This window comes from Myxocyprinus asiaticus, chromosome 17 (assembly GCF_019703515.2).
Source record: "Myxocyprinus asiaticus isolate MX2 ecotype Aquarium Trade chromosome 17, UBuf_Myxa_2, whole genome shotgun sequence".
NCBI classification, from domain to species: domain Eukaryota; kingdom Metazoa; phylum Chordata; class Actinopteri; order Cypriniformes; family Catostomidae; genus Myxocyprinus; species Myxocyprinus asiaticus.
The window spans coordinates 5,069,648-5,087,119 of record NC_059360.1 but is presented as its reverse complement, the minus strand read 5'-3'; the positions used below and the strand labels follow the sequence as shown (position 1 = coordinate 5,087,119).

The 17,472-nt window shown below is 38.9% G+C and overlaps 1 protein-coding gene across 2 annotated transcripts in view; it reads left to right on the top strand.

Annotated features, from left to right (window-relative positions):
- LOC127455358 (vam6/Vps39-like protein) overlaps positions 1 to 17,472 on the top strand; it is a 64,020-nt gene that overhangs the window by 25,245 nt on the left and 21,303 nt on the right. For both annotated transcript variants that reach the window (XM_051723189.1, XM_051723190.1), the window contains 8 exons: positions 4,142 to 4,262; positions 4,395 to 4,524; positions 5,239 to 5,381; positions 5,492 to 5,632; positions 7,542 to 7,683; positions 11,692 to 11,778; positions 13,821 to 13,894; positions 13,980 to 14,196. In XM_051723189.1, the coding sequence (XP_051579149.1) occupies positions 4,142 to 4,262; positions 4,395 to 4,524; positions 5,239 to 5,381; positions 5,492 to 5,632; positions 7,542 to 7,683; positions 11,692 to 11,778; positions 13,821 to 13,894; positions 13,980 to 14,196 (1,055 nt within the window). The remainder of the gene's footprint in view (positions 1 to 4,141; positions 4,263 to 4,394; positions 4,525 to 5,238; positions 5,382 to 5,491; positions 5,633 to 7,541; positions 7,684 to 11,691; positions 11,779 to 13,820; positions 13,895 to 13,979; positions 14,197 to 17,472) is intronic.

Sequence of the window (17,472 nt, the reverse complement as noted above, 5' to 3'; positions counted from 1 at the left end):
TCGGTTCGCCAAATGTGTGTGCGGGTATGTTTGTGTGTGTGTGTGTGTGTGTGTGTGTGTGTGTGTGTGTGTGTGCGGTAAGTACAAGAGAGAGAGAGAACAGGTTGACGTCACCTAAGCCAGTGACGGCAACCGTTAGTTTTATCACTCAGAGAGACTCGTAATCCGTCGTAATCCGTCCGCCGCATTCGTTGATTCTTTAATGGATAAACTCAGTGTGCGGAAATGTACAAACAGCCCAATGTGGTTGGACGACAACATAGCAAATCTCATTCGTGGTAACAGTAAGTTACAGTAATACCTTGAGTATTATTAGCAGCAATGAGCGGACTCGGCGGTCCGTAAACTGTACAAGCAATAACGTTGATCCACAAGAATAACACACTATAATAATCTATCTCTGCTCAGACGTAAACCTCTTACTTGAGTCGCGTGAGATCATGGGTAGAATGTGTGTTCGTCTGTCGCTTGACACCGACTCGGTTCCTCGAAGCTCGGGTGATGACGGGAGGCCGTTTCCTCACTCTGTCGGTGGGCGGTACGGCGGCTGATTCTCGGTGGGTTGGCGGAGAAATCAGCTAAGTCGACTCAGTTGAAGGAAGAGAAATCTTCTTTCATCACTTCTGCAGGCAAAAGGGTGAGACGTGGATTGCTCCGCGGTCTCCTTGGGGTCCGTTAGTGTGCTCGGTGGAACACGGAGAATCTCGGCTCGTCCAGCGAGATGGAGATTGTATGGCCAAAGTTCAGATAGGTATGTTACTTCCTTGGGCAGCGAGGCTACACCTGGGAGCAGCAAGGCTGCAACTAGATGCTATGAATACTGTCGCTGGAAGCGATGCTTAGGAGGAATCTCCGGGGTTTTATACTCTCGATGACATCATGGTTGAGGGACGCGTTCTGTCGTGGGTTTCATCCAATAGGAGTTGAGAGTTCGATCCTTCAGAATTTCACACCTAGGTGTAAAGTGAGCAAGGCTTGACGGATTTGTAGTCTGTTTTGGACTTTATTTGATTTTGGCACGTTTATTTTATCAGGCTTTGACTGTGTGTATTCCTGCTTTTGTCTCCTTTCTGAGCACGAGGCCCAACACTGCATTCTGTTTCATTTAGCTGCACCCTGTCTAGCTGTTTGAAACAATCTTCTGCTGTATATGTGTTGAGTCCACTGCCACATGCACCTGGTGTGTGTGTGTGTAAGTGTAAGTAAGTATGTGTCTGTGCGTGTGTGTGTGTGTGTCCAAGTGTTCACTCCCGTGGTGAAAGCCGTGATGCTCCGTATTGTTGCTGCTGTAATGATTCATGATGCATTCCATTCAACTCAGAGAATCGGAATTTCCACATTTCAGCTGGGGAAAGTGCAACGGAATTAGTGGTTAGAACTTTGAAGGTCCAAAAAGCATATAAAGGCAGCATAAAGGTAATCTATAAGACTCTAGTGTAGTGGTTCCCAACTCTGTTCCTGGAGGCCCCCCAACACTACACATTTTGCATATCTCCCTAATCAAACACACCTGATTCAACTCATTAGCTCGTTAGTAGAGACTCTACGACATGAGTTGGGTGTGTCAGAAAAGGGAGATATACAAAATGTGCAGTTGGGGGGCCTCCAGGAACAGTTCTGGGAACCATTGCTCTAGTGGTTAAATCCATATCTTCAGAAGTGATATGATAGCTGTGGGTGAGAAAAAATCAATATTTAAGTCATTTTTTTTTTACTATAAGTCTCCACTTTCACATTCTATTTTTGTTTTTGTTTTTGGTTCTGAATGCATATCACCACCTATTGGGCAGGGAGGAGAATTTATAGTAAAAATAGACTTAAATATTCATCTTGAATGTCTCTTGTTTATCATTTTGTAGGGTGAAATTGTGTATGAAATTTGATACATTAGGCTTTACGGGTTAAATATACCATTTGCACTCTGTTATCTATCTGTCATGGCTCCGGTGAGTTTGTCGGTTTATTCTGTGTTTTGTTATTCTCTCTCCCTCATGTTTCGCAGGCGAAGCCGGCATGCATGATCAGCGTTTCCATGGGAACATTGATAATGCCACTAATTAGCATGCTAGCAACACCTGGTTCTCCTCTAATTCACTCCCTACTTAAACCCTTCGTGTTCTCAGTGTCCTTGCTAGATTGTTGTTTGATGTGAAGTAACTTACTTCACTCTCTCTGCCTAGTTGGTCCTGTCTCATATATCTGTTTGGTTGACCGTCTCTTCCCGCGTGTCGGAAGTGTGGTTACCTTCCAGCTTGATGTACGCTTGTTCTCTGCTCTCACGAATCTTCAACGAAGTATTTCTCGTGATTGCCTTCCAATCTGCTGGCCGTTGTTCTCTGCACCTCACAATGCTTCAACAGAGGACTCCTCGTCTCTGCCCACGTGTCGGGAAAGTGATTGCCTTCCAGTCTGCTGAGCGTTGTCCTCTCCACCTCACTACGTTTCTACAGAGGTTTCCTACGAATCTGCTCCTGACTTCCACAATGCACACACTCGTCTACGAACACTCTCTTCACGGATCTGCCCATTGTGCGGCTACATCACGCACTCATCCCCAAAATTCCTTCCCTTAACTGCAGCCGGTGCTGGGATCTCCAGTCTTCACCAGCACAGTTAAAGTTATCATTTATTGTTAATAAATCCTTTGAACTGTTCCTCTGTTCTTGGGTCTCTTTGTCTCGCTCTGGCTCTCTGACAGTATCTGACAGAAATGTATCTGACAGAAACTTTACAAAGTGTTATATTTATAATAGTATTGTTCTTTCCTCTTGTAAGTCTAAATAGTAAACTTTGTTATAATTTTAAAATCTATAAGAACATTATTATATTTGTTTATAGAGGGCAAAAAGGTATCTTAGATTTCAAATGACAAATTTGCAGTATGCTGTAAAAGAAACAGGACAGTCAAAATATTATAAGGAAGATTACTGAAATAAAACTTGCTGCTGTGATTTCAATATATATATATACTGTGCACATTTTATTTTTTATTTTTATTTTTTTTACAATTTATTTTTATATTTTGTTTAATGCACTAAAAACAGTTTTATGGCAAGAAATTCGAATGATCTGACAATTCTTTCATGTCACGTTTTACAGGGTAAAAAACCTTTAAACTTGAAGGCTTGAAATTTGTTCTGTCAATTTGTTTTGACAAAAACAACAAATATAAATTGTGCCTTCACAATTTGTGGACGAGTTGGCGCGGAAGACTACAGAGCCCCTTAGAGGACAGGGTGGGATTTTTTTTCTGAAATTGTTTTGCGTGCCTTTGGAATAAACTTTGTGTTTCCCTCGCAATAAATTTACCATGGTTTTACCACAGTAAAACAAGAAAATGAAAACTATGGTAGTAAATGTCATGAATTTGTGGTTATATATTTACTACAAATAAACTATAGTAAGATTAGCATGGTTAATCTATAGTAAAACCATGGTTACTATATGGAAACTGTATTAAAATCATGGTTTACGCCAAAAAACAAAAACAAAAAAACAACATGGTTAGCCTACAATAGTCCTAGTACTACAAAATTACTATAGTAAAACCGTAATTAAACTATGGTATCTGTATAGTAAAACCATAATAACCACAAAATTATTCTTTTTATTACCTTAGTTTTCGTTTTCCTGTATTTTCACTATGGTTTCACTATGAATATCATGGTTAAAATATGGTTACTGTAGTAAAACCATGGTAAAATTATTGAGAGGGCATGCTAAACTATTTCAGAAAAAAAATTCCCACCCTGTCCTCTAAGGGTCTCCGTAGAAGCCAGACGTGTGCAGACAGCTGAAATCTAGGAATGATTGGCCACCTTAAAGAAGCTAAAATATAAGAGTTTTGATGCGTTTAACATTTTTTGGTCACAAAATAATCCCATAGTTCAATTTCTTTTATTTCATGTTGTTGATTTTATATTATCTTTAAGTCAAAAATAGTTGAACTCTTAAACCTTTTCCTCCAGCCATCTCGTGATTGACTGTCAAACATGTTCAATCTCGAAATCCGTTGTTGTTTCATATTTGTTCAGTTCTGCACACCCCAGCTTTCAATCCATGTCTAAATTAGTTGCAGGTATTTTTTTCTCTCTGAAGTATACTTTGGCTTAATTGTTTTCCTTTTCTCTTTATGTCACAGATCAAATGTTGTGTACGTTGCTAGCAATCATTTTGTTTGGCGTCTGGTGTCGGTCCCCATAGCCAGCCAGATACGGCAGCTGCTACAAGACAAACAATTTGAACTGGCTCTTCAGTTGGCGGTGAGAAACTCTGACCTACACATACAGTAAATCAAAAATGCAAATTACTCGGCGTAATTGAATATTCTGAATAAAAAGCATGAAGTGGCTGGAGTGCAGAGCCATTCACTCTTTCTTTCTGTACATCCTCAGAAAATGAAGGATGATTCAGATGCAGATAAGAGACAACAGATTCATCACATCCAGAACCTGTTTGCCTTCAACCTCTTCTGTCAGAAACGCTTTGACGACTCCATGCAGGTGTTTGCAAAGTTAGGCACAGGTGAGCTCAACTATCTTTACCTGCAGTGTTGAGGCACCAGCAATGAGAATAGACTTTTCTCAAATAATGAACACATGTACCGGTACTTAGATTATATTGTGTCAGAATTGCAGCCCTGTTTCTAGATTCATTTTTCATTGTTGCTAATCATGAAACCATTAAAGGTGACAGGATAAATAGACCCATCATGCTTCACATTTAATGATGGCCTACACAAGTCAAACCTGATTTATATAAAATCCAAGGAAGGGTTAAAAAGCACTGCTATTAAATATGGGTTAGGATATTCAAACACTTTCCCCTCCAGATTCCTTGTTAAAATAGAATGAGATTTCATTTGTAATCAGATTTTCAAAATCTATGGCCAATTTATATATACTTTTCCTGGCCGTTTTACTTGTTAATACAAGTGTTAATGGTCTGTTCACAACATACCAGCATTACTGTAATGACTGACTAGTTTCCAACTAGTAAATACTTTTCACGTCATTCGTAACACAAGTTGGAATTATACTCACTTGTATGAAGTCCTTGAAAATATAACATTGGTGCTGGAAAAATTCCTCAAATCCTGGATTTTCATTTAGTGTTGTCTGTATGAACCCTGCTTAATGTGGTTCACAAGAGGGCATCATTGGACAAGGAAAGTAAGATGTATACATAGCATTACACAAATAGAATGGCTTACAGCTGGTTTGACATTGTCTTTTATAGATCCCACTCATGTTATTGGACTGTATCCAGACTTGCTTCCCTGTGACTACCGTAAACAACTGCACTATCCCAACCCTCTACCCACACTGTCAGGAGCCGAACTGGAGAAAGCCCACTTGGCCCTCATAGACTACTTGACACAGGTACACAAACTCAGAACCATGTATTTCAGAACTAATTTATTTTATGTTCAGCATGTTTCTTTGTTCATTTGTTTACACTTGTTACAGTTTTCTCTTTGTGTTTTGTGTAGAAACGCAGTCATTTAGTAAAGCAGTTGAATGACTCGGACCCCTCCACCATGTCCCCTCTCATGGAGGGAACCCCAACCATCAAGAGCCGCAAGAAACTCCTTCAGATCATCGATACCACACTGCTCAAATGCTACCTCCATGTAAGGCCTTTAGCATTTCTGACCTACAGGCATTCACAATAGCTCTGTACCTAATCCTAGCTAGCTGCCTTGCTGTTTAATCCTTTAAGCTCGGACGGCCAACAACAGGCATTATTACCAAAACTGAACAAGTGCTTTGAAATTTACAGACAAATCAGAAGTGTTTCGTTTTTAATATTTTATTAAAAAAAAATTGAACTGTACATGTTACTAAAGATGTTACCTAGGTGGAAAGATAATTAGCATTTGGAAAAAAGATAGTACAGGTGCATCTCAATAAATTAGAATGTCGTGGAAAAGTTCATTTATTTCAGTAATTCAACTCAAATTGTGAAACTCGTGTATTAAATAAATTCAATGCACACAGACTGAAGTAGTTTAAGTCTTTGGTTCTTTTAATTGTGATGATTTTGGCTCACATTTAACAGAAACCCACCAATTCACTATCTCAACAAATTAGAATATAGTGACATGCCAATCAGCTAATCAACTCAAAACACCTGCAAAGGTTTCCTGAGCCTTCAAAATGGTCTCTCAGTTTGGTTCACTAGGGTACACAATCATGGGGAAGACTGCTGATCTGACAGTTGTTCAGAAGACAATCATTGACACCCTTCACAAGGAGGGTAAGCCACAAACATTCATTGCCAAAGAAGCTGGCTGTTCACAGAGTGCTGTATCCAAGCATGTTAACAGAAAGTTGAGTGGAAGGAAAAAGTGTGGAAGAAAAAGATGCACAACCAACCGAGAGAACCGCAGCCTTATGAGGATTGTCAAGCAAAATCGATTCAAGAATTTGGGTGAACTTCACAAGGAATGGACTGAGGCTGGGGTCAAGGCATCAAGAGCCACCACACACAGACGTGTCAAGGAATTTGGCTACAGTTGTCGTATTCCTCTTGTTAAGCCACTCCTGAACCACAGACAATGTCAGAGGCGTCTTACCTGGGCTAAGGAGAAGAAGAACTGGACTGTTGCCCAGTGTTCCAAAGTCCTCTTTTCAGATGAGAGCAAGTTTTGTATTTCATTTGGAAACCAAGGTCCTAGAGTCTGGAGGAAGGGTGGAGAAGCTCATAGCCCAAGTTGCTTGAAGTCCAGTGTTAAGTTTCCACAGTCTGTGATGATTTGGGGTGCAATGTCATCTGCTGGTGTTGGTCCATTGTGTTTTTTGAAAACCAAAGTCACTGCACCTGTTTACCAAGAAATTTTGGAGCACTTCATGCTTCCTTCTACTGACCAGCTTTTTAAAGATGCTGATTTCATTTTCCAGCAGGATTTGGCACCTGCCCACACTGCCAAAAGCACCAGAAGTTGGTTAAATGACCATTGTGTTGGTGTGCTTGACTGGCCAGCAAACTCACCAGCCCTGAACCCCATAGAGAATCTATGGGGTATTGTCAAGAGGAAAATGAGAAACAAGAGACCAAAAAATGCAGATGAGCTGAAGGCCACTGTCAAAGAAACCTGGGCTTCCATACCACCTCAGCAGTGCCACAAACTGATCACCTCCATGCCACGCCGAATTGAGGCAGTAATTAAAGCAAAAGGAGCCCCTACCAAGTATTGAGTACATATACAGTAAATGAACATACTTTCTAGAAGGCCAACTATTCACTAAAAATGTTTTTTTTATTGGTCTTATGATGTATTCTAATTTTTTGAGATAGTGAATTGGTGGGTTTTTGTTAAATGTGAGCCAAAATCATCACAATTAAAAGAACCAAAGACTTAAACTACTTCAGTCTGTGTGCACTGAATTTATTTAATACACGAGTTTCACAATTTGAGTTGAATTACTGAAATAAATGAACTTTTTCATGACATTCTAATTTATTGAGATGCACCTGTATATCTAAACCCACTAAAACAGAGTGAAGTTTTATTTTGGCTTTTGTTCTTTTATCTGTAGACCAATGTAGCCTTAGTGTCGCCTCTCCTGCGCCTGGAGAACAATCACTGTCACATAGAGGAGAGTGAGTATGTGCTGAAGAAAGCCCACAAATACAGCGAACTGATCATCCTCTATGAGAAGAAAGGCCTTCATCAGAAAGGTGAGTACAATCTTCTGGACTTAACCCCTTATACTCTGGTGCATTTTTGGGCTGCCTTCTGCAATTTTTCACACTCAAATTTAAAAGCTTACCATTCACACATACCGTGGACTAATTGCAAAAAATTTGTCTAATTTTTCAGAGAACCCCAAATAAAAAAAAAAGACTTCAATTATTCATAAATAATATTGTATGTCTTTATAATCTTACAAAGGTTTTTTTTTTTTCTTCTAACTTTTTAAACATGTAATTCTGGTTCTGTTCACTCTAACTCACTTTGAAAAGTCTTATTTCATTTCACTAAATGGCAGCAAGCACTAGAATTTCTTTTTTTTTTATCAATCACAGTCCATCACAATATACAGATCTGAAATGTAGGTGGCGCTCTAACGCATTTTAGCCCTCAAAGATGTGCTTGTCCATAGACATTCAGTCTAATTTTCAGTTAATGCACCACCCTTGTTATTTCATTGAATATCTCGGCCTCTGAGTGGACTAGAGGCTTAATTTAGTGTCATTAGAAAGTTGAGGTCATCCTCTTTGCGATGCTATATCAAATTTGTATCATCTGTAGTCGAAAACATATTTTTCATATTTGTTTAGCAGTGCTTTTCTTACTGGATGGCATATTTTGTTCTCGACATCTAAGATATAACATTGGCTTATTCAGCCAAGCATGCTCACAGACAAGTAAACAATGGCTCATTTTTTAGAGAACTTCCTAAGGTAAAAGCTAATATAGAGTTTTTGTCTACTTGGGGCTTACAGCAGCAGTTATTGGAGCATAAAAGAGACGTTTGTATTTAATGACTTACAGAAATCATATTTGACTTTGTGGTTTTTTTGAATATCTTTTGAACTGTGGTATTAGGGCAACAAAATAAACTGTACAGTCACATTCCTGAGAATGAGAGCTTTCATTTGAGATATGACTTGTCCATTTAGGTGCTATGTGAAAGACTCTTATTTTCATAAAAATATTTCTACCCCATTACCTCTAGGGGGCACTAATTTGCGACGTGAATTTGTTTATGCCATATTTTGTTATTTTATGTAACATAAATGCAGAAGTGATGGTTATCTCTGAAAAGTTCAGATTCTAAGCTTTCAAATGACACCTCATATGCCTGACTTACATATACGGAGACTTAAACATTTTAAACGTAAACCTTTTTCGCAATATAGCATACCCCTTTGGTCCCACCAGTGGGTCCAAAGAGTTTAAGGGATTTTAACCTCTGCTTACTGAAAACATACATCTGGATTCTCATATGAATGTATGTGAACCTGAGGAATCTCCATTATTATTGAGTGTAATCTGTGTGGACATGTCATTTTGTCCTAGCACAAGCTTCTTAAGATTTATTTGAAGTGCTCAGTTTAGCTTGTTTAAGCCCAAAGTATACTTCAGCTTTGACACGAATGCTTAGCGTCAACGTACAGTCGAATGCTAGCCTTTCAAAGTGTACTTCATTTGACTGCGCGCACATACACAGGCGGTTGTCGCATGTATGTTACAACTGCTATGAGAGACTGGACTATTTATCTTCAAGACTTTAGACCCATAAATATGTCTTTATATTCCATCAGACTGGAGCTATACAAATGCAGGTGTCTCCTGACCTCCTCACATACTCGCACTTGACGTGAACATTCACTGTTATTGTTTTCACCTTCTTTCACGTCTCTTGTTGTTTTGTGACGGTTACATCTTCTAGTGTTTCTTCGTGACAGCAACGACTCAACTGTGAGTGTTGCCACCTTGTGGACCCACTAATTATAGCAAATATTCCTGGCACATGCACAAACTTTAAGTTTGAAAAATCGTGCTGCACACGTTCAGTGCTTGATCACTCTTATGAAATTTGCGTCACACATGCTGTATGCAGACGCTTACTATTCGTGTCTGACCGAAGTATACTTTGGGCTTCATAGAGACAAGCTGTTGATGTCATGCCTAATAGACAAGAACACTGATGAGGGCCTGGTCTTTTAAATCCATACTACCATATAAACCCTTACTGCAGCAAGAGCAGTTTCCTTTTGTAAAGTTCGATGTCACAAACAGTTTCAGTGTTTCCCCTAGGATTTCTTTTCAGCAGCGTTGCTGTTTTCCACGTGTGCACAAGCCCGCAACGCCAGACCCGTATTAATGCGCGTTGGTCGAGGAATAGCTTAAAACGGGTGTCAAATTCAATTTCAGCCTGGGTCACATCAGGGTTTATTTATGCCCTGAAAATGTTGCACCAGTACATGCTTTGGTAGCACCCATGTAATTACCAATAATATTACATATTATGTGCATTGAAATGCACATTTGACAGTACAGCATCGATTTTGGGGTTGGGATACAGATGAAAATTATGATATTAACAACAGGAATATCTGTGGAAAAATACAATTTTTATATGGCTAAATTGAAATATTCTGACAGTGTGACTAAGTTGGGTCTTCTTTACAGAGTCTTTTTATCAGCCTCCTACTGATTAAACTACAGTCATCTCTTGAAATTTCTGAAGGCAAACAAAACAACTTACATTTTCCTACAATCAGAGAATATTACAAGAGAACAGATTTCACACAGCCTGCAAACTGATAGCTTGGTCCATAATAATTATGAAAATGTTCCATAGTCCTTCCATAATATCCATAGTTTTTACAATTATATTTGTAAGTCCATGGTAACCATAGATAAAACCATGCATGGCTCCTCACTACTAAGATTAGTAACTATGTTTTCTATATATAGAACTATGGCATTTTTGCAACGCAGTCTAAATACATTTAGAAAGTTTTTCTGCCACAACTACCATAGTTAATACAGTATAGTTAGTGTTACTACAGTAAATCCATGGTAAATGATTGTAAGTGTTGTTATTTGAGTATTGAAAAGCCTTCTATTTCATGTTTTCTCCTGTTTTCTTTGTCAGTGCCATTTAGAATGTGGGGCTGTTTATTTTAAACTAGTTTGATCACTGAAAAGTTTTGCAACAGACAATTCTGTACCACATTCAAACAGGTTTTGCAATCCCTGTTGTCCATCTAACAAACACATTAAAATAGTCTGTGCGGTTGAGACCAGTCCGTGAATTACTGCAGCTGCTCTGCCCTCGTGCTGCTCTATCCATGATTGAGGCATATTGATAATTGATCCGTGTAGTGCGGTTACATTCCGCTTTTGAAACGAGCAAAATGCGCTCCAAAACATACAGATGACAGGGGAAGGCTCATTAATATTCACAAGGAAAGCACTAACTGATTGGTCAGTGAAATGTTGCGACCCGCTGCCATCCTACGTTTCAGAAATGAGTTGCGGGCCACATGAAATTAAGCATGTTTGACACGTGTGTAATGCGGTGATGTCACTGTGAGTATGTGTGTGTGTGTGTATGTGTGGTGGGGTCTCTTTCGCAGTGTACAAAGCGCACAGCTTACTGTGGTTGGCAAGCGTTATGTTGCGTCAAGAATATTAAATGAACCATGTGAAATCCCAACAGCAGCGCTGCAAAATGCATATAGGGGAAACACTGAGTTTGTCCTTTCTTTCATCACTTGATCTCTTTTTTTTATATATATAATTTTCAAACATAGTTTTCAGATGTTTTTATTAGTGGTCGACTGATATGGGTTGTTCAATATCTAAAGAGCAGGATGACCAATATATTACTGATATTTACTTAGACAAAGGTCTTAAGACAAAGACCAGGGAACTACCACTTCTGTTAATCAGTCACTTGGGCAGGGTTTTTGGCCTATGGTGATAATCTCAAAAATGACCAAATATTGGCTGATTAATTGGCCTGGGCTGCATTTCCCAAAAGCTTCGCTAGCTTAAGTTGATTGTAGAGACCATTGGCGCCAATGCTTTCTACGATCTACTTAGGCTAACAATGCTTTTCGGTAATGCTGCCCTGGCCGATATATTGGCAGATTAAAATAATTACATTATTAGCTTTTGTGTCATGTTCTTCAAAAGTCAAATAGACTAACAAAAGTGTGATTGTGCAGCTCTGCAGGTCCTGCTGGATCAGTCAACTAAAGCCAACTCTCCACTGAAGGGTCATGAGAGGACAGTCCAGTATCTTCAGAGGCTGGGTGAGATTACCACACTCACAAACACACTTCAGCCCACATCCAACTGCTTTCTGATAGAGAAACTAATTATTAGACCATGAACAGAACCCATGTGTTGTCTTTTGTTTACATTTTGTCTAGTAGGATTGTGTAGTGTTTAATTTGTTTTTGGATGTCTGCTTTTTCCTGATGATCCTTTAAGGAATATTCAGGGTTCAATACATGTCAATCGAAAGCATTTGTGGCATTATGTTGATTACAACAAAAATTAATTTAGACTTGTCCCGAATTCTTTACATTCTTTAAAAAAAGCTTGCATACTGTAAGGTAGGGCTGGGCGATATGGCCTAAAATATTATCACAATATTCTTTTTCATGTTGTTCGATATCGATATTTATCTCGATATACATTCACATTTGCACATTGCACATTTTTTTGAATTTCCAAGTTGGCAGAAGAGAAGAAGGAAAAAAAAATCCTAAACAGTCAAAATAGTCTATACAAAACTGCATTGGGAGCCCAGAGACAGCCAAAGCAGTAGTGTCTGAGAGATCGTCTACCAAAACATTAAAATATTTTATAGAGTTTATCAATCAAGTGCAGTTGGATATGAATGTTAAAAGCCCATCTGTTTGTTTTGAAGCATAATGACAGCATATAATTTCTTCATTCAAATTATTTTTATATTTTGTTACATTCAGATAGCAAGTATCGGGGCATAGAAGCCCTTGTGACTGAGGAATGATACTGTATGGGGGTTCAGGGGGGTTCAGGGGTATCCCCTGAGAGAAAATTTAGAGAAGTCTGAATGGACCATTTTTATATTTTCATTCAAGTGAGAAAGACTAGGCTACAAACTAATAATTTTATTGTCTTTCTTTGTCATCCATTCCAGAGATGATGACATCTGATTAATTTCACAAAATTAGAACAGACATCGTTTTGTTTATTATTAAAGGCTCGTAACATGCTGATTAATAAAGCTAAATTTAGAAGGAAAAAACTTAATGGTCTAAAGGAGCTCTGGAACCACGTTAACTTATGCAGCGCCTCATGTCTACACATGCGGGGAAAAGAGGCAATGCGTGCAGAACAGGATAGGACATAAATGAAATGTGTTCAGAGCTAGAGAAAAATATTCAAGAATACAGCGCAGAAAGATCAGATCAGGTGTACAGAGCACTGTTGTTTTGTTGCGCAGCTCACTAGAGATGATGAGAGGGCGCAACTGTCATCATGATGTCTTGCGGTCTCGAGACACGCACCTGAACGTCTAGATGTAAAACACAGGCTAAATATCGAAAATTACTCGAAAGCTTATCATCGATATCGTGGATGTTTTTATCGCAATAAATGTCGAGATCGTTTTATCGCCCAGCCCTATTGTAAGGCACTGGAAAAGTAAATGGGGCCAATCTGTAAACATTAAAATACTCACTGTTTCAGAAGTATAGCCAAAAGACATAAACAATATGTATGTTTACATGATTTTAGTGTGATTAAATCGCTTGCTAACCTTATGTGTAAATTTACATCCAATTTTACAACTTCGTTGCCATGACAACGTAATGCAGTAAACAGTGTAATCCAAAATGAAAATGACGATTTAAACAACGATTTAAATGGCTTTACAACTTACATTATACATGAGTTTTAACAGAAGAATTAATGTAAGTGCTTTTATAAAATTATAAGCTTCACATTTCGGACTTTCAACTCTTTGATGCGTTTAAGTTTTGATTTGTATAGGTCAGCAATATGTTGATTTCTAAGCTCAACTTCTCCAGTGTTGGAGAATTAAAAGTTGTTCCCCTAATGTCACCCGAACTTCTCTGTTAAATAGCCTCAATGTAGTTAGCTATGTTTTGTTAGTAACTTGTAGTGTGGCTAACTTCTTTTTAAAAGAGCAGATTGACTGTAGTTTAACTACTTTAAGTTATAAGTAGCTTGTAGCTTCCAAAGCTACGGTTACAGAGTAGCTTCCCCAACACTAAACTTCTCTCAGGCTCTCAAAGGCACAGTATTCATTTTACCAAGGACTTGCATGTCTCTCTCTGTACAGGGGTTGAAAATCTGGGCATCATATTTGAGTTTTCACCTTGGGTTCTGAAGATTTGCCCAGAGGATGGACTGAAGGTGAGACATGAGACATTATCTTACCATATTTTCATTGGTTCTGTGGTCATAATGAGGTCCTTGAGTTTGATTTTGCTGGTGTCAGATCTTCACAGAGGACCTGACAGAGGTGGAGACCCTACCCAGAGATAAGGTGCTGAACTTTCTGAAGGAGGGCTTCAAAGAGCTGGCCATCCCTTACCTGGAGCACATAATTTACATGTGGGACGAGACACGGCCCGAGTTCCACAATGTTCTGATCCAGCTCTACCTGGAGAAGGTGCAAGGCCTCATGAAGGAGTACCTCAGCTCACTTCCTGAAGGTCAGACACTCATCTTAAATTGATTGTTTATCAATGGAACTCAGGAAATATGTTCTAATACTCAACTTACTCAAGTAATAGAAAATATCCTTGTATACTCTACAGTAATGGTGCAACAGAAATGCAAAAATCACTGTCTGGGTGTGAGGAAACATAGTTGTTTGCTATGTTTAATAGCAAAGTTGTTTACAACAGAAATGCAAAAATCACTGTCTGGGTGTGAGGAAACATAGTTGTTTGCTTAAAATTTATTTAGCAATCTGAATAACAGTATCTTCAATTCATGAATTGAAGTAAAGCTGTGTCCCAAATGATGCACTATACACTAAGCACTTACAGAATATACTATGCACTCAGCCATGTAGTGCATACATTTTCAAAGTTCAGTATTGTCCCAAATGGAACACGTAATATTTTTTTTACTACACTGAAGCATTCGCCATTTAGCATCTGATGGAAGTGACGTTTCAAACGCACCTGATGTGTTGCCACTCAGTTTAACACTTATTTATAAAATAATAAAGATATTCACACAGTGTGGGGTGATAGTAATCCTTGTTCTTCTGAGGATTATTAGGGCCCAAGCACTGAAAGTGCGGAGGCCCTATTGTTCTTGGAAGGATTATTATTAGGGCCCAAGAACTGAAAGTGCGGAGACCCTGTTGTTCTAAGGATTCTTCTTCTTTTCAAGGTTTTCGGTACTTTTCTGGTATTTAACATACGTGAAAACTCTTGAAAGTTTGCACACACATCAGAGTCCTCGGTCATTAGGGCTGGGCAAAGTTACAGGGGGGCTTTGTAGCACCACCTAGAAGATGGGTATGTTCGGGGGGCTCTGTAGCACATTCCTTTTGAGCTACCATCACCAAATTTTGTACACATATAGATCTCATCAAGCCGGACAACTTCCGTGGCTGACAGTCATAAGCTCCACCCAACAGGAAAAATGCTTTCAATGTTTGAAAAATGCATGCTCTGGAATTTGAAATATTCCTCCTAGGGATTTCATGTTACAGGTACTAAATGTGGGCGACATCATGCCAAAACATTGATGATGCTAAATTGCTAATGGATTTTTGATATAGTGAACGGTGTTGCCATGGCGACACGATAAAATAATGTCAAAAAATGGGAAAAAGGAAGTGTCTCATATCTTCTGCGTGCAGTGTGTGAGTTACAGAAAAACTGAGCCGTATGTTTGGCCTTGCGGGCTGATTACGTTGATGTGGCTATTGTGGGTCATGGTTGTAGCACCACCAACTGACGGAAGGAAGTGTGGCACTTTTAACAGACTTTAAAATATCCCTCTTATGTTTACCTGAATTGCTTCAATTTTTTTAAATAATGTCAAGTCAGTGCAGATTTAAAATTCAGAAAGGATTCTTGATATCTTAAACAGTGTTGCCATGGCAGAACATTAAATGTCATTGTCCTTTTTATGTATATTCACATGTTTTTGAGGTACTTGGCATGCTTGAATTTTCATGATATTCTGCACACACATCAGAGTTGTCGGCCATTAGGCCTGGGCAAGAGTTAACATAAGGGCGTGGCTGGGGAGCTCTGTAGCACCACCTTTTGACAATAGTGGTGGGGTCAGTTTCATCTGTGGTCAATAAACGTGCTACATATATTGTTCTCATCAAGCCGGATAACTTCAAAATTACTGTTATTAACTCCGACCCAACAGGAAATTGTTGGATTGAATGTGCATTTTTTGAAAATTGCAGGCCCTGAACTTTTGAATGCTCCTCCTAGGGGATTCATGTGACTGGCACCAAACTTAGGCAATATTATGCCAAGGCACTGTAGATGCTAAATTGCAAACGTTTTTTTTTTTTTATATTTTGATGTCGCCATGGCGCAGCAATAAATTTATGGCTAAAAATGTGAAACAGGAAGTTCCTTATATCTTTGTGCATTGTATGATTTTGATGAAAATTCAGCTGTATGTTTGGTAATGGGGGCTGATCACATTTATGTGGCTGTTATGGAGCACGATCATAGCGCCACCAACTGGCAGCAGGAAGTATGGTAATTTTATTAGACTTTGAAATAGCCCTCGTGTTTACATGATTTGCTTCAAAATTCTTTAGAATAATGTCAAGACACTGCTGATGTAAAATTGTAAAGAGATATTTGAATCTTAAATCCTGTTGCCATGGCAATGCATTAATTGTTATTATTCCTTTCTTCATATATTTGGGTGATTTTGAGGCACTTTGCACGCTTAAAATGTCATGAAATTTTGCACACACTTCAGAGTCGTTGTCCGTTAGGGCTGGGCAGATGTTCATGCATGGGCGTGTAGGGCGTGTAGCGCTCCCTTTAAAATGGGCGCGTAAGACGGCCTCTGTATTTTCACGTACAGTCACCAAAATTGGTACATATATAGTTCTCATCAAGCTGGACAACTTTCATAATTATAGTTATTAGCTCCGCCCAACAGGAAGTCGACCATTTTGGTTGTTTTTAATATTGCAGTCTCTGAACTTTTAAATGCTCCTCCTAGACAATTCATGTGACTGCCACCACATTTAGATAAAATGATGCCAAGACATTGAAGACGCTAAATTGTGAACAGATTTTTGATATATCAAATGGTGTTGCCATGGCGAGGCATTAAATTAATGGTGAAAAATGGGAAACAGGAAGTATATCTTCTGGGTGCAATGTGTGATTTATATAAAAATTTAGATATACAGTTGCATCTCAATAAATTAGAATGTCGTGGAAAAGTTCATTTATTTCAGTAATTCAACTCAAATTGTGAAACTCGTGTATTAAATAAATTCAATGCACACAGACTGAAGTAGTTTAAGTCTTTGGTTCTTTTAATTGTGATGAAATAAATGAACTTTTCCACGACATTCTAATTTATTGAGATGCACCTGTATGTTTAGTCTTGGGAGCTTATCACATGGATGTGACTATTTTGGGTCACGGTCTTAGCGCCACCACCTGGCAGCAGGAACGGTGGCTCTTATAGTCATCTTATATTTACCCAAATTGCTTCAAAATCGTTTAGAATAATGTAAAATGCCAAATGCATGTATCCACCTTGCATTGTTTTTCTGAAAGCCACCACGTGGAAATGGACACATGGTGCTTGGGCCTGTAATCGCTGCTTGCAGCTATATTTTACAGTTGTTTTGTTAGACCAGCAACACAGCCGGTTAACTCCGCCCCTTCCGCTATGTACAGCAAGCCGTGAGCACTGAGTGCATGAAGTGACCAAAATTCCTCACTCCGTTTTGACGGTTGAAGAAGTGCATT